The sequence below is a fragment of the Eublepharis macularius genome, chromosome 1, assembly GCF_028583425.1.
Source record: "Eublepharis macularius isolate TG4126 chromosome 1, MPM_Emac_v1.0, whole genome shotgun sequence".
Taxonomy (NCBI): Eukaryota; Metazoa; Chordata; class Lepidosauria; order Squamata; family Eublepharidae; genus Eublepharis; species Eublepharis macularius.
The window spans coordinates 130,073,074-130,095,037 of NC_072790.1; the positions used below are offsets into that span (position 1 = coordinate 130,073,074).

General features: G+C 40.5%; 1 protein-coding gene across 2 annotated transcripts in view; it reads right to left on the reverse strand.

Annotated features, from left to right (window-relative positions):
- Positions 1 to 678: 678 nt before the first annotated feature.
- The window catches only part of SYNE1 (spectrin repeat containing nuclear envelope protein 1), a 471,821-nt gene continuing 450,535 nt past the window's right edge, over positions 679 to 21,964 (reverse strand). For both annotated transcript variants that reach the window (XM_055002895.1, XM_055002961.1), the window contains one exon: positions 679 to 1,530. In XM_055002895.1, the coding sequence (XP_054858870.1) occupies positions 1,287 to 1,530 (244 nt within the window). In that variant the 3' untranslated portion in view covers positions 679 to 1,286. The remainder of the gene's footprint in view (positions 1,531 to 21,964) is intronic.

Consider the following 21,964-nt stretch of genomic DNA (forward strand, 5'->3'; position numbering starts at 1 on the left):
TGGTAATTCAAATGGAAATTTTTGGCAACCATGGTGCATTCTGTTTTTCTTATGCTAAACACAAATAATGAGGCTCTGCAAAATGTTAAGTTACAGTAAACATCTAACATGTTGCTGTGTTGTAAGTAGTGCTTAAACAAAGCTCTATCTTCCCCACAACATCTTAACAGGGATTTAAGTGTCTGTTATGATCATTTGAAATCCAGTTTTGACTGAAGAATGCTGAAAAAATAGCTGGCATTGCAGCAATGATCACCTGGGCACGTGATGCAGGAGAAGCTCACATGTATCTTGAGGTGCTGGAGGCGGGACTCCCCATCCCCATACAATTTGTTCGTGTATTCAGTGCTGTATTAGAAAGGACACTCCATTTGTGGGAGTCTGTTTCCCCATTCATACTGCCTTTGCTGGATTAGGGCATTTCTTTTAATGGAAGACTTTTCTCATATACCAGAAGATATTGCAACAATTCTTCAAAATGTAGTTTCTTTCAAATATTTCTAAGCAGATCATTGCTATGGCCTTTACTGTTGGTTTCTGAATTGCAGTGTCTGTAAGTGTATGAATGATCTGGCCTTGATGCCCTAAAATAATACTATTATTTAGCACAAATTATTCTGTAAGAAATCATTACGAACAAACAAATTTTTGCAAACTGTACATACATAAATACTTATCTTTTTAATACTTAACAATTCATGATTTGTTCATAAAGCATTCTGGAATTTCATTTATTACATCCATTACTCTTTTTTTAAAACTATAAAAACGCCATTCAGATTTACAGCTTGTACATCCAAAGCAAAAGTTGAAACATCAAGCCCCGCCCCAAATCCCACAAAAAAGAGGGGAGGGAAATAATACAGTGCCTTACAAGCTCTTGAAAATTTTATGTTACAATAGTTTCTAAAAGCTCATAAACACAGTCTTGGTGTGTATCTTTATATTTATGCACACTATAAAATCAATTATGGAGATAATGGGTAATGAATGAGGTCATCCTTCAGTCTTATGTCCTGTGCTATGCATAGTATAGGGTACCAGCACAAAGCAGGTGATTAATTCAGAGTGCTGGCTGGAAAAAAAAGATCCCATCACTTATTTCATAGGCTTTTCAGTTGCAGAAATGCAACCTGGTGCTATTCACATAATACTTGATACATATTGGACTTAAGCCATTTCTAGTGTCTGGTCAAGTAAAGGTCAGAGCTGACCTAACAGTCGGTTATTATATGGGATGTACCTGCATTTGAAATGTCCACATCCCTGTCATCTTTTCCATTGCTTCACAAAGGTGGTGGACCATTAGTATATCTTAGCATGGGGTGAAAGGAACGTGCAAAGTTATTGGCCATGGCACAGCTGTAGTCTTCTTCTGTCATTGGCACAAGGCAGGCAAGACCAATCAAGAATAGCAAGAGAAGCTGAAGTGGGAGAGCTGCTCTGAGGACTCTGAGAAGGAAGCACGGGTGCTGCTGCCGAGGTGGCTGGCTCTCAGAACGGGAGGAATCTGAGCCACCTCTTGCTGACCTGAGAAGTAATTCAATATAGAAATAAATCAATGTTTTACCATAAGGAATATATGAGTTGATAAGCTTAATGGAGAACTGGTTTAAATATAAATGTAACATCCATGTTTTAAAGATTCTAAATATATTTCATGTCAAAGAGGACATTTTCTGGGTACTATTTTGAAACTGGATTTGACTTTTTTTTTTTTAAATGCTACCTCCACAACTCTAAGCACACCAAATACTTCCATCATGTTCCATGCTGATTTTAAAAAATAACTTTAATATATATCAGTATCTAAAGTACATACCTAAATAACAATAGTAGTCACTTTAAGGGAGATGGTTTTACAAACAGGATGCAAGGGCAGTCCTAATTCTGTTTCTCAATGTTTATTTTTCTTTTAGGGAAGTAACACAGTTATTTCCGTATCATCTAGTGAACCTAATGTGCCACTACTAATTAGCTGTATTTTAACATCTATATACTATAGTACAGATGGTATATCTTCCTTTTATACCAGCATTTTAAATCCATTGTTGAATTACACATAGACTCTTTTACAACCACAAAATGTGAATTCATCAAAAAGTCAATTCAGAGTCACTTGCCTTGACAAGGACTTTTGATTTCAGTCAGGAAATATTATTCAAAGTTATACTTGGTGATTAACTGAAGTAACAGAGTCTCTGATTGCTAATCTTCAAGCAGTCTGTTGTTACTGGATGATTTATGGACATGTATTCCTCAAAAAACTCAAGAATCCCAGGAAGTTCTTATTGCTACTTTTAGTTAAATAATGGGGACTAGTATGATCAAAGCTAATAAATGATTAATTATTTGAGATTAGAGGGCTAGCAAGAGACTCAAAACAAAAGGCTGCAGATTATTTACAGATGCATCACTGGAGGCATGAGGGAAAGCTGCTTTATCTGGTATTATTCAATGCATTGAAACACTAAGGCACATTTAACAGCATCAGAGCCTTCTATATAAAAGTTCAGTTAGACCCAGCCTAACACTGACAATGCCAACAAAGGGGGGGGGGTTAATGGTTTGAAAGAGAGAGACAAAGGCTGCATTATTTGCCAACTTAGTCCACAACTATTACTTCCATGGCAAATTTCCTCGCATGACTCTTGCTTACTCCTTGGGCTTGAGGTCTTGCACACTCTGATAGGTGTACATCAGGAAAGGATCATGACTGCTGTCCTTCAAATATTGGAGGTGATGTTTGCACAAGAAGGTCTAATGGGCATATAGCTAAAGGTACATAAGCTATGAACCCATTATTTGTACCCATGAAAAAACGGAGAACATAGAGCACACAGCCATAGTTTACACATACTGGTGTGTATGCACATAGGCATCCTGTGCAGATGTCACCTCCAATCAATGTAAGTAAAGCATAGTGTGGGGAGGAAACCATCCTGAAAATGCAGTAATAGTGCACTCTTATAAAATATGCTATTCAGAATAACTTTGTATTCTCTTGCTCTTAAACTCCTAAAATATATTCAAGGATCTTGGAAAGTAATTCTCCTGTTGTCCTATATTATTTATTTAGATTTATTTATTTATTGATCAACAACTGTAACAACATCATTTGATTTACATAACAGCATTCGATTTATATACCATCCTTCAGAACAACTTAACACGCACTCAAGAGTGGTTTACAAAGTATATTATTATTATTCCCACAAAAATCACCTTGTGAAGTGGGTGGACATGAGAGAGCTCTGGAAGAGCTGTGACTGACCCATGGTCACCCAGCTGGCTTCAAGTGGAGGAGTGGGGCATCAAACTGGGTTCTCTAGATTAGAGTCCTGCTGTTCTTAACCACTACATCAAACTGGTTCTCATACTACTCTCATACAAACTGGTTCTTATATACTACTTTTCTCCCACTGGGCTGTCACTTTTTTATGTCATAATCCCTCCCCTCCATTTTATCTTTCCAATAACAATTCTGTGAGGTAGGCTGCAAGTGATTGGTCCAAGCTTCCATGGCACAGAGGGTATTTGTACCTGCCCCCCGATCTTACTCTGACACTTCAAGCACTGTGCCATGTTTGCTCAAAAATAAATCTCTAGGGACACCCAAGTTCAGACCCCAGTCATGACACTCACTGGGTGACTTTGGGCCAGTCATACACTCTTAGCCTGGTCTATCTTACTGAGATGTTGTGAGGAGTATGCCACCTGAGCTTCTTGTAGAAAGAATGCTGAGGCTTTGTGGCAGAGCATCTGCTTTCCATGTCAAAGGTCCCAGGTTCAATACCTGGCACCTTGTTAAAAGGAATGGGTAGAAGGTGATCTGAAAGATCTCCACCTGAGACCCTGGAAAGCAATTGCCAGTCACAGTAGACACTGCTGACTTCAATGGACCAATGGTCTGACTCTGTATCAGGCAGTTTCATGAATGCGTAATGGAAATACAGTTTATTACTACTACTGCTACTTCTACTAAAACCACAGACAATTTCACAATGCCAGAAATGGCTTGCATGATTTATGTCTGCTAGACTTTGCAGGGTGAGGCTATCATATAATCAAGGTCTGAAGGGCCCCATCAGCTCTATATTTACCTTTAGTGGCGCTTCTGTCATTATGAGTAGCTGTTATGCATGAGTCATAAGGAAACTGCTTTTGCTCTTTGGCCTTGCTATGTTTAACACCTAGTGTGGCAATCTCTCCCAAAGTCCAGAGCGCTGAACCAATCCTTGTGATGTTGGCCTCATGAAAATCCAAGTGATTGTCAGCCCATGGAACTCCACTGGATGGGAGGGGATGAGTCAGCCTCAGCTTAAGAAGAGAAAAGCGATCTCCCCCCTCCAGAGAGGAAATGGCAGTTCTGGATAAGATCATCAGTTTGGAAAGGATTTTTATTTGGCTTTGAGTTAGGATCTGAGGTCATGTTATGGTAGAAAACTTGTTCTAGTGATACAAACAAGCACCCGTTAAAGGCCCATCAAATTTAATTTTTGTATAGAGGTTGTATGAACAGGGGTTCTGTAGGAACTGAACAATAATCCTGTCAATTGTGGAAATAGGTTCCAGTTGAAAGTCTGGAGAAAAGGAAAACAATCTCCCATCAGTATTTGTGTATGTTAACTGAGGATCAGTTCAACATGTTAACATCCAGTAGGAAAATTTATAATCTCTGGGGAGTGAAGTTGAGAGCCAGTTGTACGTTCTATACTGAAGTATTCCACACAATAACTTTATCTTGTTACACTCATTTTCTGTTCATCACCATCTGTGTTTTGTCTGCCGTCAAAATGGTTTATACTTATCTCACAACAAAGTACAATATTCTAGCAGGTTCCCAAATGAAAGCACTTCAGGGAGAACAAAGCTTACATGCCACCAATCTGAATGAAAGTTTGTTTCCCCCCACTTCTTTACTAATTATGGGTGGCTGGGGTTTAAGCCAATAAAAGGAGGGACTGGAAAGTGTGGGAGTGGACAGTCCTCTCTCATTCCTTTCCCCCGCTATCATTATCTGCCATACCTGGTATCTGCCTTCATTTGATGTTTATCTGTTTTCTTTCCTTGTGTTTTATAAAACAGCTACTAGATGGTTAATGTTCTTCACGATTCCTTCTTATTTTTCTTGTTTTGTTTTGACTGATTCCACCATCTGACTGACTAAAACTAGTGTTGCTGGCCTTTATATAGATGTGCATCTCTCATTTAAACTACTGGTTGGGGTGGTGCAAGTAGCTGGTTTTCTTTCTGAGCTTATTTTAAGGAAGCAATTTTATTAACCCCATTGAATTCAGTGGCAGTTTCTTCTAAATAAACATGTTGTAGTTTTAATATTCATAATGATTAGTTAGATGGCACTGATGTTCATTTATTTTTATTAATATCCCACCCTTGGTTTTTCAAAAGAAACTCAAGGCAGGTAACAAATAAAAATGAGTAAAACATGTCAAAGGTAAAATGGTTAAAAACAGGCTTTGCTGTCAACTTCACTTTGCTTTAGAGTGGCAAGCCACTGATGTATTTTAAACAAGGGAGAGGCCAGCTGACAGTTGGCTAGGCAGTCTGATGGAAAGAGCCTTGATCTTCATCCCTCTTCTATAAAATAGTTGGCCATCGATGGTATGTGATGAAGATGGGTCAGGTGATATTTGGTGAGGCTTCTGACTCTTTTTAATGCCCCTGGATATATACTTTTTCAGTTTCTACTCCTCCTGCTCTACAGGGATAACTTTGGCTTGCTTAACTCTTGAATTTGTTGACTCTCTCTTTCCCATCTTATACTCTTCAATTTGATTCTTTGTCAATAATTACAGTTTTTTGGAATTTACATGCCTTTGATCTAGAGGTATGTGATTCAGCTGAATATATAACTGGATAACATATTCCTGGTATTATTAGGTTATGTTCAGCATACCTGGATAAATTCAAATATATTTGGGCATGTCAAATACTAGAGTCCTGAATAACCCAGAATAATTCAGGTTTATCGTGGAGAATTAACGTTAGTCTTTCTGCTAAAAATGTAGTAAACAACTTATAATCATTATTCAATAATGAGATTGGTCGGTAATTCTTTGTCAGAGTCAAGTCCTGCTCCTCTTTAGGTATCAACGTTATATTAGTGTCCTTCCATGACTCTGGCATTTTTCTTCCCTGTAAAATTGAGTTCATTGTACTCTGCAGAGATTGTAAAATTTCATCCTCAAAGTATTTGTAATATCGAACCAGTAATCCATCTGGACATGGAGCCTTTCCTAGTTTTGTCTTTTTTATCACTTCAATTACTTCTCTTATTGTTATTGGTCCATTCATAATTCATCTTTATTCTTCTGTAATTTTTGGTAGGTTCTGTTTTCTAATATATTCTTCTATTTTCCTCAAAGAGATATCTTGTCGTCTATACAGATTTGTACAATACTAATAAAAAGTTTTTTTAATCGTCCCACTATCTGTTAAAATAACATCTCCTTCTTGTAGTTTCAATATCATTTTCTTTTCTCCTTCCTTTCTCAGTTTATAAGCCAGCCATCTTCCCAGTTTATTTGCAAATTCAAAATTTCTTTGTTTAACATAACTCAATTTTATCTCCATTTGTCTTGCTGATAACATAGATAGCTATTTTAAACATTTCTTCATTTGAGAAATGTTAACATTACACAAATAATTTTTTTAATTCATCCTCTTTTTTATCTCCTCCAAAATGTCTTGTGTTTTCTCTTTTCTCTTCTTCTTCAGTTCAGAATTATATCATATAATTGTTCTTGATACATGCTCCCTGCTTGCACTATGCTGAGCAGGGCCATGGTGCCCTCCTTTTACAGGGCTGCCAACAACTATGTGAAGGCATAGTGGTCCCATGCTAGTGGGATAAGTGTGCACTTCTCATCAAACATCTGGACCTGTGCTCAGTTGCAGAATGCATACCACTTGCTGATTGTGCATTGGCAGCACCCTGATGACCTTCCACCAAGTGGGGGTGGGACAATCAGTGTCAGGCAGAGTGATATAGGGGCAGCTAGGCCAGCTGGGCTTTGCTCCACACTGAGGTTCTCAATGAGGTACACAGAGTGGACAATATCTCTGTTGCCACTGAGAAGCAATTATTGGGGTGGGTAGGCAGGGATGTCACCATGGGATACATGGTGACCAATAGCAGTACAAACATCTGGGCAGTGGTTGTGCAAGTGGGTCTTACAAACATTTATTGCATGTCCCACAAACTTCACCTCATGGTAATTCATGTATCGGGTAAGGGTCTGAATCCTGAGGATCCTAGACTGGATGCTATGACTCATGAATTCCAGTGTCCCTTCATGAGATGCAGATGCATGACAGGTCACTTCTCACATTGCATGAAGCCTACCCATCAGAAATTTCCGAGGCCCCTGCAGATAAGAAGACTCGAGCTTCCATTCCTCAATATAGGATAAGGTGTGCGCTGGTAATTGGGGACTCCCTACTGAGAGGGGTAGAGGGTAAATTGTGCCGACCAGACTTGTCATCTTGAGGGGTATGCTGTCTACCAGGTGCATGCATCCAGGATGTGGCAGAAAGGGTAGGAACACTTATCAAACTCACATATTATTATTCCTTCCTCCTGATACATGTGGGAACAAATGATATTGCTCGGCACAGTCCAGAATGCATTAAAAGAGACTATGTGACTCTGGACAAAAAGGTTAAGGACCTGGGAGTACAGGTTGTGTTTTTGTCAGTTCTTCCTGTCATAGGCCACAGTTTAGGAAGGGAAAGAAGAATGCTGCAAATAAATGACTGGCTACATAGATAGTGTCATCAAGAGCAGTTTGGTTTTTGGACCATGGCTTATGCTTTCAAGATGAAGGTCTTCTATCGAGAGATGGTTTGCACCTCATGAGGGTAGGAAAAATGTGTTTGGTAAGAGCCTGGCAAACCTGATAAGGAGGACTTTAAACTAAATCCTATGGGGGAGAGAAACAAAAATTCAGTGCCTATAACTGGAGAAGGGAACACTGAAGACCTGCAGGGAGTGGAACCTATGCTAGGAAAGATTTAACTTGCAGGTAAGCACAGAAACAAAAACCTCAGGGCATATAACTCATGGCTTCTAATGTCTCTACACTAATGCACAGAGTATGGGAAACAAGCAGGAGGAACTTGACATCCTAATACAGAAAGGAGACTATGACATAATAGGCATTACTGAAACTTGGTGGAATGACACCCACAACTGGAATACTAGGATTGAGGAATACAACTTGTTCAAAAGGGATGGGAAAATAAGGAAGGGGGAGGAGTAGCATTATATGTAAAGGATATATATACTTGTGAGGAAATAGATGTATCTGATCGTGGAAATTCAGTTGAGAGTCTCTGGGTAAAAATAAAAAGGAGTAAGAAATAACAGTAATATTATGGTGGGGTCTGCTGTAGACCACCAAGCCAAGCAAAAGACTTGGATGAGAAACTCCTAGAACAAATTACAAAGTTCACAAAGAGACGGAACACAGTGGTCACAGGAGATTTCAATTATCCGGGTATCTAGAGGAAGTCTAACTCTGCTAAAAATGAAAGGTCAAATAAATTACTGACTTGTCTTGCTGACAACTTCATTTTTTAAGAAAGTGGAGAGGGAAACAAGGGGTTCTGCTATCATGGACTTGGTACTCATTAACAGGGAAGAACTGGTTGACGAAGTGAAAGTAGCGGGCATTCTGGGTGGCAGTGACCATGTAATTTTGGAATTTACAGTCTTGGGGAAGGGAAAAGCTGTATGTAGTCAGACATATAGGTTGGACTTCAGGAAAGAAAATTTTAACAAACTGAAAGCTATGCTGGGTAGAATCACAGTCAGAAATACTTAAGGAGAAGGGAGTTCAAGAGGGATGGGAGTTTCTTAAAAGTGAAATACTGAAAGCACAATCACAAACAATTCCTATGAGAAGGAAGAACAGGAGAAGCTTAAAGAAGCCATGGTGGCTTCATAAACAGCTTTTTAATGAATTCAGAAATTTAAAAACCTCATTTAGGAAATGGAAGGAGGGTCTTATAACCAAGGATGAATATAAATGAATAATCAATGCTTGTAGGGAGAGTGTTAGAAAAGCTAAAGCTCAGTATGAGCTTAGGGTAGCAAGAGATGCTAAAAAACAAAACAAAACAAAAAAAGGGTTCTTTGCTTACGTTCAAAGTAAGAAAAACAGCAAGGACATAGTAGACCTACTGAAGGGACAGAGAAGTGAAATTGTAACAGGTGATGAAGAGAGGGCAGAACTGCTCAATTCCTACTTTTCCTTAGTCTTCTCCTGCAAGGGAGGGAAATGGTACTCAACATGGCAATAACAGAACACATAAGGGAAATGGTGCTTAACATGGCAATAACAGAACATATAATGAGGAAGGGAGTTACAGCCTAGGATCAGCATAGAGGTAGTATGTAAACACCTAGTTTCTTTAAATGGAACTAAGTCAGGGCCAGATGAATTGCACCCGTGGGTACTAAAAGAACTCTCAGATGTAATTTCTGAGCCTCTGTTTTTGGAGATCAGGTGAGATGCTAGAAGACTGGAGGTGGGCAAATGTTGTCCCCATCTTCAAGAAGGGGAAAAAGGAGGATTCAGGTAATTACCGATCTGTCAGTTTGACATCTATACCGGGAAAAGTCTTAGAACAAACAGTCAGTCCTTGAGCATTTAGAAAGGATGGCTGTGATTACTATGAGCCAGCATGGGTTTCTCAAGAACAAGTCATGTTAGACTAACCCTATCTCTTTTTTTGGAGAAAGTTACTACCTTGCTGGATCAGGGGAATGCTGTAGACATAGTTTATCTCGATTTCAGTAAGGCTTTTGATAAGGTTCCACATTATATCCTTGTTGACAAGTTGGTAAAATGTGGTTTGGATCCTATTACTATTAGGTGGATCTGTAACTGGTTGACAGATGGCACCCAAAGAGTTCTAGTTAATGGTTCCTCATCCTCTTGGAGAAGAGTGGTAAGTGGAATTCCTCAGGGATCAGTCCTGGGACCTGTTCTGTTCAACATTTTTATAAATGATTTGGATGAATAGAGGGAATGCTTATTAATTTTGCAGATGATATTAAATTTGGAGGGGTAGCAAATATGGTTGAAGACAGTCAGGATACAGAATGATCTTGACAGGCTGGGAAACTGGGCTAAAACAAATAAAATTAATTTCAACAGAGATAAATGCAAAGTTCTGCATTTAGGAAGAAAAAATCAAATGCATAATTATAGGATGGAGACTTGTGTGGCAGTAGTATGTGCAAAAAGGATCTAGGGGTCTTAGTAGACCATACTTTGAACATGTCAGCTGCGTGATATGGTAGTTAAAAAGGCAAATACAGTTTTGGGCTGTATCAACAGAAGCATAGTGCCCAGATCATGAGAAGTGATGCTATTGTTCTACTCTGCTCTGGTTAGACCTCACCTAGAGTATTGTGTTCAGTTTTGGGCACCACAATTTAAGAAGGATCTAGACAAGTTGGAACATGTCCAGAGGAGGGCAACAAAGATGGTGAGGGTTCTGGAGACCAAATCCTATGAAGAAAAGTTGAAAGAGCTTGGAATGTTTAGCCTGGAGAGATGACAGAGGTGATAGGAGGACCATCTTCAAGTACTTGAAGGGCTGTCATATAGAGAAGGGCGCAGAGTTGTTTTCTGCTGCTCCAGAAGGTCAGACCAGAACCAACAGCTTGAAATTAAATCAAAAGAGCTTTCAGCTAAACATTAGGAAGAACTTCATAACAGAGGAGTTCCTCGGTGGAACAGGCTTCTTTGGGAAGTGATGGGCTCTCCTTCTTTGGAGGTTCTTAAGCAGAGGCTAGATGGCCATCTGACAGCAATGCTGATTCTGTGAACTTGGGCAGATCATGAGAGGGAGGGCAGAATGGGTTACATCAGTGCTTAGTTTTCGTGGCTTTCTTACATACCCTTACAGGGTAATGCTGATCGCCACCTTGGGGTGAGGTAGTAATTTTCCACAGGCCAGTTTGGCTAGGGATCCTGGAGGTGTTTTGTCATCTTCAGGGCATGGAGGAGGGGTCACTGGGGCAGTCGGGTGGGGGTAGTTGTGAATTTCCTGCATTGTACAGGGGGTTGGACTAGATGACCGTAGAGGGTCCCTTCCAACTCTATGATTCTATACACCAGAAGCAAATCCTTGCAGGAGTGCCAGAGCATGCCTGATCAGTGACACAGGCAGGCAGGTAGATAGGTAGGTTTATTGTTTGTGGCCAAAGGCCGTTACAATCCATACACATAGAACACATAAAACACTAACATATAAACATATATACAGATATTAAATGACTAAAATGATCTAGGCAGAAAATACCAGTCAGTTAAAATCATTGCTACCTCTGGAAACAGCTCTAACCCAAATTTTCTTGGCTACTAAGGTGAACAGACTCTATAAGAAACAAATGCAGCAGTGTCAGACAAGAGAAAAAACAACTTCTCAGAGTCTGAAGAGGAGTTTAAACCGATTAAAAACTCTTCTAGGAATTTATTCCTTGGCTCTGCATAGAGTGGGCAGGATAGTAGGTAATGTGGTCAGTGACATAGGCTCTCTCTGGAAATCAATCCACGTCATGCTTGAGGGGTGGGTGGAGCAGAAGGCCAGCCTCACAATTTGGCTCTTAGAGAGCAACACTGGGAGTAGGGAGAGTTAGTTCAGCCAAGAGGATTGGCTGACCATCTCCAAGACAGTGGAGGTCCTTAAGCCCTTTAATTACTTCCCCATGATGATCTTGACAGACACAGCATCCCTGGGTCTGGTCACTCCTTTGATCCAAATGCTTCAGAGGAAGATGGCTGCCTTTCAGAACCCAAGGACAGGATGGACAGACTTTGTTTCAGCAGTGCACACACTCATGAGAAGGCTGCAACAGGGCATCAAGTCTTGCCTGCAACCTATCACCAAGAACAAGGTTTACATGTTGGTGACTATGTGTGGCCCGTGCATCAAGAGCAGCATTGCCAAACAGGTTGGGAAGGTCACTAGCTTGGGAAATGAGCTCCCTTGGCAGGTGCAGCATAATGCAGTCAAGAAGAGCACAGCAGAGGGGGAGAGCAGCGCTGCTGTTTTTCACATCTCCATTTCTCAGCACAGTTCCTCCAAGGAGATTGAGGCCACCATGGATGCACTCAGCTCTTCTGGGAATATGAGGCACATGAACCAGAATTTGGCTGAGGCAATAAGGACTACCTCTCAGAGTCCTGCAAGTTGTATGCCACTTGTCTTCTGGACTGCTGGACCAAGAAAGAGGAGGCCTGGTCAGACCTCTCTCTTGTGGCTCAGAGGCTCCTCTCACATGTAGGCAGAGCAAGCATGTCTTCTCCCATGTGGGTGACACAGTCAGCCCTCATCACACTTGCCTGCTCCCCTGGAGAGCTGAGCAGTTGGTCTTGTTCAAGATGCTGCTCTTCCATTTTCCAATTCTGGACTTTGTGAATGAAATGAGCACATCTGTGTGCCTGCATCCTTTCTCAGTCTGTGTTGAGGAGGTGGGGAAAAGAGCTCTTCCCAAAGTTAAAATGTAGAAAACCAGCAGAACTATTTAGCCAGTTGGCACACTATATAAAACCCTCATTTTCAACTTGGAATCCCCCCCCACACACACAATCAGCCCAGCCAGAGCCCTCACTGAACCTTAGCACAATTCTTGAAGAAAATTAAGAAAAGCAGCACCAAAAATGTTGTTCTCTTGCCATTGGTACAAGAAGAGAGAAGTTAGAGAAACTAGAGAATTGGCACCATAAGCCAGTATTTTAAAACCAGCAAAAGCAAAACCCACAGAAGCACCAAAAATGCAGCTAGAGCATACTGTTGTGTTCTGTTTCCTTTACAGGGGTGGGAGGGTACAGGAGCACTGGAGATGCAACGCAGCTTCTGCAGTTCTGTCTCTAGGCTCCTCTGAGCTAGTGAGTGACAGTGTAGGATGCAGACTGCAGAGAGAGGAGAATTTGGGTCACCAAAAATTACCCCTTCTGCTCACTTTCTAAGGCATTCCTTGGGAGACAGATCTTATACTAAGTGTTGTTGTGTGTTCTTGCTTGCCATTGCCAGGTCTGGCTGGCTGTGCTTGTGGCAGGTTGATGGTTCTTCTGTGTGTTTGATCCTGGTACTTGGTTCTATTCTGTTATGACTTTGGCCATGGTTTCTTCCTGGATTCTTTAAATGACATTGGTTCTGTTGGGCTTGTAACAGTGTCCCTTCCTTCACTTTGGTTCTGCTGAGATTCTCTGGTTTAATGTTGGTTCTGCTGAGATTCTCTGGTTTGGTGTTGGGCATTGTTGGTTCAGCTTGCATTCAGACTGGCTGGTGGCTAAAGATTGCTCCAGTGTGTTTAGAGGTTGGTTAAAGTTTCTTTGCCCTTGAAAGCCTTGGAATCCTCCCCCCTAAATGGAGGGGGCGAGGGGTAACTTGTTCAGGGATCCATAGAATTGGACCACTTGGCCCAACCTTCTTGAAAGTTAGGGGGTTGGTAGTGGACAGGAAGAACTAGGTTCCCTGCAGTTTTGGTGGAGTTTGCACAAGAATTGGGCCCGATCACCCTAGATCGTTCCCCATAGGGAATAATGGAGCTGAATATATTCTGATGCCCAAATAAAACCAAGATCTGAATACTAAATCAGTATTTTTAGACTCTAATATCTGCATACCAAATATATATGGCATTCTGGATACACGGATCTGAATAATACCTTTTTTTTAGTGCACATCCTGACTTCAATCCTAGTTCTTTTTAATTATCTCGTTTCTCTCTTTTTAAAAAATCTTTCTCTAACAAGGAAGAATCCTTGTACAGATTGTTACCATTTTTACTTCTGTTATTTTATATTTTAAACCTTTACTTAGCTACCGGTGCTTTTATTTTTGGCTTTAAAGCTGCTTTGGTTTCTCTAATCGTTTTTTAAAATCTTCTTGATTGTTCAGTTTTGGCTCATTGCTGTCCTGTTTCTTATTTGCATGAATGTCTTTTTAATCTCTGTTTGGCATTTTAAAAAGTTATTTCTCTTTTTGATTTTTATCAATTTCATTTCCATTGCTATCATTCATCAAACTGCACTGTTTTAAGTACTTTTCATTTCCTGTCCAAACATGGAAGTGCCAGTATTCTGCTTTTTTTGTCTTAAATTATCTCTACATTTCAGTACTATTTAATCACTCTCTTTTTTCTATTATCTTGGTGCATCTTTATTCTTAACTTTCTATAACTTCACTTTTAGTATTTCTGTTCACTATTCTCTTTTCATCAGCTTATTGGAAGCCCTCAGGTTTCTCTATTAAGTTCTTTGCTTTGCTCTTTTATCTTAGTTCTTTTAAGATTTCTTATTAAATCTTTGGCTATTATTGAATCTATTTGCTGGAAGCTCACAAGATATCATGTGTGCACAGTGGGAAAACTGGCAGTTCTTCCTCCCCCAAAGTACAATAGCATATGACTACAGAACTTTTGTTCCTGCTCACCTAGGTTTGAATTAGTCTTCAGTTGCAACATGATTATCTTGTAGCACTGACTGTTGAGCAAGAAGTGGCTAACTTAGCTCCAAACCTGAGTAGTAAAGGATGGAAGGGATATTTCCCCTCATTTCCCACTTGTATTGGATAGCTTTGGAGGAAAAACTGGTGCTGAGCACATACCGCCCCCCCGCTCTAATTTCACCTCCCCCATTTCAAGATACTATAATCATCTACATATATAGTAATGCCTTCTTTGCTGCTTAAGTCTTGGAGTCTTGGGGAGACTGTGTGCTTTTGTTCCAGTTCTAATTAATTCTACCGCCCAGATAGGTAATTTCAAATTAGTCTGAGCTCTTAAAGCTTGTAATATCCTGGATGTTTTTTGGGAGGGGGAGAGGGATTAGGATCAGGGAATGAGTGCCTCACACCACTGATGATAATTCTCTTACTCCAGGATACTTAAGCCAGTGAGATTTTAATCAGAGTCATTTTCCCTTGCCCAGTTTCTTTTCTTTTTTACTAACAGTCAACTGCCCTCAGCAATCCAGGCATCCCAGAAGCACGTCTCAAACCAATACTTTTCTGCATAAATGGGAATCCTCTAAAAATATAGAAGCCTTTACCTTGCCTGTGGGTGGGCCTATGTTACCCACAAAGTGATAAGTAAAGAATCATAAGGTTTGCTATTGAGTATTGCTGGAAATATTCAGTTGTTCCTCTTGGTTTTTTATTCCTCTCTTGCAGGTGGGCAGGAAGTGACAGGAGGCTGGTGGTAGACGGGATCGGAAGCTGCCATCTCCCAAATATGCTGCTTGATGTGACCACCTCAGATGGCCTCATTACGGAGCTGACTGTACCCTCCTCTCTCATTCTTTTTTCTTATCCCACTGCATCAATGGCTACATCCTGTTGCTTCTCACTAGAATGAATTCTTTGTTTTGGGTTGATTCCACCCACATGCTGGCATTTTTTTCTTGAATGCTCTTTTAGTTGGACTTCCATGTTATTCACATTTTAAACTTCTTATTTCCATTTGTATTCCAAAGTGGTGCAAAAGGCAGGGGTGGCTCCAGGGTTTCTGGTGCCTGCGGCTGCCCCTACGTGCACGTGCATGTAGTGTGCACACACGCCCCCTGATTGCATGATGATGTCACCGTGTGATGACATCATCACACAGCAAAGCTGGCCCCATTGGCTGGCGGGTGGCTGGGATGGCGCGTGGAGGCTGCCCGCGCTCTGCACGCCGCCCCAGATGCCTGCTGTGCCTGGCTTGTGGCTGCTGCGCCCGGCGGGGTGTGTGTGGCAGCGGCGATGGCAGCACGGGGCTGGCCGGCTGCAGCAGCTGCGGGCCAGGCACGCCAGCTCCATGGCACACGCCTCCACCCCGGCACCACTTCCGGCGCCCCAGCATCTGCGGTACCTGCCTCAATGGTGGCGCCAGCCCTGGCAAAAGGTCTCTGAACCTGACTTTCTAAGGTGACTGCTGTGTCAAGCAGCACTTGCAATTTGCAAACCTATCTTTTCAAGGGGTGGGTAACCCCACTCAAGACCAGAGAGAGCTCAAGTCCCTGGTGCGCCTTTCTACTAACTCCAAGAGCCTCTGTCCTGTCAGGATTTAGTTTTAGCTTGTTCACCTTCTTCCAGCCCTTTCTCTGCTTCTGACTGCACTGATTGCCTTTTTTGTTTCACATTCAAATTAATATCTTGTTATTTATTTTTCAATGCATAATTTTTACTAATTTTTGCTTATCTTTTATGTTCTGTACATTCACCATCTAAGCCTTTGTGGTCTACTAGTTCTCTGTTGCTTATTTAATTTTGTACTTTACTTCTGTCACACATGTTCATGTTTTTCTCTTATTGCTTCTTATTTTTGAGAATTCCTGACCAATTTATACTCAATCATTTTTTTTCTTTTGTGTAAAGAAAGCTTCAACACTCTTCTGCTTAAACTAGCTTATGTCTAAGCTGCTGTGGCATCCTTTTCTTCCGCCAGTATTAAATTATTATAATATTGTTTTGTTTTCCACATGAGATTGTAGGCTTATTTGAGCAGGTCTCTGTTTGCCTTGTGTGTTCTGTATAGCACCTAGTCTTGTAGGTGCTCATCAAATAGTAAACATTATTATTTCATGTTAGAACTGCAAAGTCCTTGGTAAATTGTCTGCAGCTAATTAACATTAACTATAGATCACATAGGCTAACATTTCCAAGAGAATTTAATTTCATTTAGCTGACCCCCAAATTACATATATTAGATCAAGCCAGATTACAGGGAACCACAAAAAGATCATTGAAAGGAGCAAAGAACAAATGACGTGTGTAGGACAAATAGTTAAAACAGTGTGTATTTCAATTAAAAGGCAACCCACACCCAAATTATGTAGGAAAATCCACCTTGTGGCTCTGGATGATTTTATCCAAGTCCATTATGGCCATTCACATTATGTACCATTATATACAGGAAGTGGTATTATTTGCTGTAAATAATGTAATTAGGAGGAAAGAGGTCTAGATTAGAGATGGGCATGAACAGCAATATGAACTAAAAAAAGCCACGAACAGTCCAATCAGCTGTTCGCGAACAAGCTGTTCATGAGGCCCCATTCTAAATGAACAGGTGGTCGTTGCAAGCCTCGTTCATTGCTGTTTGTTGCTGTTCATCAAGCCAGACAATCTGGCACCTGCAATCAATTCCCTTGGCAACCGGAGGCAGGGACTGCCTGAACTCTGTCTGAACTCCTGCTGTTGCCCTGGAAACCCCCATCTAAGCCCAATTTAGCTTGATAGGTAGGTCTTCCTTTCAAGTGTGGAGCTCCAAATTTGTTACAAGGGAGCAAAGAGCAGGAGGGAGAGGTGCTCCTAGCTCTGGTTTTGGACAGTGAGGGAGAGACAGTTGCTGTTGGCATTTTGAGAGAGAGACAGGGAGAGTGCATTGGAGCTTGAATTTTCTTTGTGTGTGGTGGGATAGGGATCTACCTCTTCAAGTTCCAGGGCTGCTGCCAGGCTCTGGGCCAAGCAATGATTTATTACTGGTACCTTTCCTGCTGCCTGCTCAGTTAAGTTTTCTGGGAGTGGTGTGGTAGGGATCTTGATGGCTGGAGGAGAGCCTGCTGGCCCCCACAAACAATGAACATGTTTGTGATCAGGTCATGTTCATCAATGTTCGTTGTTTGTTGTTCGTGGATGGCAACGGACACCATGTTTGTTTGTTTTTCTGTTCGTGCCCATGTCTAGTCTAGATATAACTGGAATAGCGTGCAGTTGTGCAAGTGTGGTTTCTAATGATGTAAGAGAAGCAAATTATGCTGCGTTATGTCCTGTTTCTAGGAAACAAAATTTAGAATCTCTAATACTAATGTATAGGTTCTATAAGTTTTTGTATTAGGTCAGAACCATTTACACATGAGTGCAAGTGAACATTTCTGATTGGGTCAAATAATACTAAGGCTGTAGCTTGAGGATTCTGAGCTATGCAAAAATATAGCAGAGGCAGTGTTCTATTCCTGAATGTGTTCCTCTGATGTTAAGCATGTTCTGCTTATTGCAAGATGCTGAGTATAAAGAGCCTAGTGCTAGAGATATGCACTCCATAACATACCATCTCCACAACAGAGGCAGAAAGGAATAGGATTCAGGCCTGTATATTTTTTTTTCACAGATATGAGAATATGGAAGAAATACTTTACTAATAGATTTGATAATCTGATCTAATTTTAAATGTAGCTAGCGGTTTCAGTTATTTTTAGTATGTTTCTTGTGATCTTGTGCACTGTAACAAACTTTCCTTGTAACAAACTTTCTTTTTTTGAAAAAAGTAACAGCTGTGTAATAGAGATGCAAAACTACCAGGCAGCTTAGCAAGAAAAACATGCAAGTTAGCTTGTACCTCTCTCCCCTTTGAACTTCATTTTTCCAGTCTGTAAGTGCTGAATTAATTTTACCTATCACTGATCTCACTTTGGAGCTGTCTGATCTGACATATATTAACATCCACCTTTTGCACATGGCTGAACAAAAGAATCAATAATCAAGTCACAGCTAGCATTTAGTTGTACAAAGTGGTTCTTAATCACAAACTCCTTGTTATGACCACATATCCACAACTTTTTTTACTTTGTGGAAGCCAGCACAATCTTTCAAACCTGGGTTATCATTTGAAATGAAAAGTGACATAAAAGAACGTGGTACTTGATGAATGGTTTCTGGCAGATTGGATCACTGGTGCCTAGACTAAAATAGAGCTGTATAATGGAGCCTATAGTGTAAACACATCAGAGCAAAAACACAGTCACTAGTTAAAATATCTATCTATACTCAGTCTCTGAGCGCAACCCATGTAACACTGTACAAGAACAGTTCTCCAGCAGCTGGTTATGACAAGTAAAAGTACTGTAATGTGCACGGCTCCATCTGTCAGTTCATTAATATATTTTCAGAGCTGACTGCTCATGACATAGGTCACAGTGCATCCATCTAGGCAAAGATATACTTTGTCCAAACCCAACAGCTTGAGGTAATAACACATTAAAACGTACAAAAAGCAACCTTACTTGCTACTTTAGCATATGATGCTGGGAACTGAGCAACACAATTTCACTGCAGCCTCTCAGTATACTTGTTTTGTGCTGCCAACAGCAGCCCTATGATAGAAAGCCAGGGTCTATATCAAGGGCTGAACAGAAGGCTGCTTGTTGTTCGAGAGTACCTTGCTCTGAGAGTGTATCTTGCCAAAGATGCAGCTTCTTCATAGATGAACAGGATACTTTAGTCTTGTTCATTAAAAAAGACCCTACTGTTCATTTAACTTTCCAGAGCAAAATTTTGTAGCATGAACAGATTGGTTTCCTGTTATATTACCAGATTACCAAGGCTGGCTGATCCAGTCCAAGATCAAACACAAAGTACTCTGATCAGAGGCATGTCAGAATAGTAAAGAACACCATGACAGTTTGTTCTCCTTTTATCAGTTAAAACCACATTACATATCAGCTACAACCTGTCTGGCTTGCTTGCTTGATTAACTTCCCTATTCAGCAGAAAGTCATTTGTTTTCCATGCTTGTCTGAATGACAAATTGATTATTGTGTTATACAAGTAAGAGATGTGTTAATAAACAGTATTGGACAAAGTGGATTTGAAAGGTGCCACATAGATGCCATAGTTAAAAACATGGGCAGGCCCCAAAGCTCCAAAGTCCTACTAAAGCACATGCTGGCTCATCAGATAACAGTTGCAGTATCAAAATCTTCCAAGAGGGCATGTGCACTTGCAAACAGAGAAGGAAGAGGAGAGGTGGTGAGCACAGAAAACCTCCATGTTCTAAACTAATTTATCAGTCTTTCCATGCCCATTTCATTCCTTGGGTACTTAAGAAAACAGGACATTGTTTGTTATTTTTCACCTTTCTTGCTGTCTTTTTTTAAAAAAATGCCTGCCCAGTCTAATAGTGATCAGAAGCACGATTTTTTTTGGTTTATCTTTTAACAAAACAAAGCGCAACTGAGAAATCTTCCTACTACCTTCCATTTTCTTAACACTTCCCAGTAATATTTTAGGGTCCATCAAATTACTGGGTGAATAAAAATCCATAAAAATGCATAAATGTGCTCCATTGGTGTAGATGTCCAATTGATTTTCAGAGAGTGTCTTTCAGGATATACAATTGCCTTTTTGTGTGAAGGAAATGGCAAAAAGTGCTGGCGAGGGTGGGGAAGAATAGCCTAAAAGTGCAAATACCCATTTATGAGTGTTTTAATCAAAGTTACCAACACATTTTTTCTGCTTTATTCTTTGGTTATGTAGGCTACACATTTGCTTTTTTATATATAACTGAAATTAATTTTGCCTTAGATACCACATTCTGTGCTCCACAATGCAATCACAGCCAAGCAATTTCCCCGAGTACATTTATCTGCTACCTTTTTTTTTGCCTTTCAACAAACTGATTTTGACATTTCCAAGTAGATGGAAGTTTTTCAGGGAAGAGGGGAAAAACTGAATACATTTCCTATCCCAATCACTTATTACTTGACAGAAAAGTGGTACAATTTGAAGAGCACATGCTGTGTAGGGTGTGAAATATTAAGCCATTCTAAACAGCACATGGCACTGAAGTACGTATCTGAACTTGTTCCTCCCCTCCCCCTTTCATTTCACACAAGAAAAAATCTGAAGGAATGGACATTAAGTGCAGAATGTGTGATTGATTGTACACTTGTTTGAATGCTTGATTTACTGTATAAAATATATCTGTCAATCTTTCCACCTTTAAAATGTATTATATTGGGCTCAAAAGGTCTCAAAATGTATTATATTGGGCTCAAAAATAAAATAAAGCCCAATCCAGCAAACTGTAGGCAAGCATAAGTCTGATGAAATGAACTGGCCTTCAGCACTTAACTGCACGTTTTAGCTCTGATTCCCACAAGATCAAGGCCTTCTTAACATTTATTGGATTGCACTGACATTACTTAGTTTTTGGCAAAGAGTATATTGACAATTTGAAAGCTGTTCTTTTCAGAGTTTGTCTGTTACTGTCTCTATATTTTAGATTCCTGCTATAAAAATCAGATGTTGACCCTGTAATAAGGTCTAGAATATGAATGTGTGTCTATATTCTGGGGCTCTCTGTTACTTCTGCATAGGGCCTGGCAGGAAGGAAAGGGTCCAGGAGATAGATTGAACTGATTGGTAAAAGAGTGAAAGGAGACACACATACACACATTAAATCACACTGACAACAGACTGCAGAAACATTGTTAGCTGCAGGGAAGACAGGTTGCTGGACACAAGGTGAAAGCTGAAAGCTACAGCTGTAGTCTGCTGTTGAGAAGTTACACAAATGCAGGGTGTGCTGCACTCCAAACGACTTGTGTATGTAAGCACCTGACTGAGTGAAGGCTATGGTTAGTAAGTTGTGCCTGGAATGGAGCTAACCAAGTAGAGAAAATGTGTATTTTTAGTAAATCTCCAGTCAAAATGTTTCTGGTTTTCGGTAGTCCCTGGAAATTTGAAAACCCACAAACTGAATAAAGCTTGACAAAATTAAACTTTAAAAGGAAACAAGGATGTTACTGGCTTGATCCAGATATGTGGGTTTTGTGAATTCTGATAGACTATATTGGTGTAATACTTGCCATTAGAGATTGGCATGAACTGGAAAAAAAACAAAGTATGTGGTTCATGGTTCATCACATTTCACGAACCACGAACTTTCACGAACCTGCCATGGTTCAAGAACCAGTTCGTTTGGTTTGTGAAAATGTCACATCCAGGTCAGCAAACTGTCACTTCCGAGTCAGCAGAAGGCCACTTCCGGGTCAGCAGAAAGTCTGCAGGAAGTCCATCCCCTGTTGCCAAGGAAACTGATTGATCGGCGCCAGGCTGCCTGCAGTGATGAACCAAAAAATGAACCAAATGAACCAGCTTAAAGTTCATGGCGGTTTGTCAGAAATGGGCTCTGACGAACTGCCGGTTTGCCATGAACTTT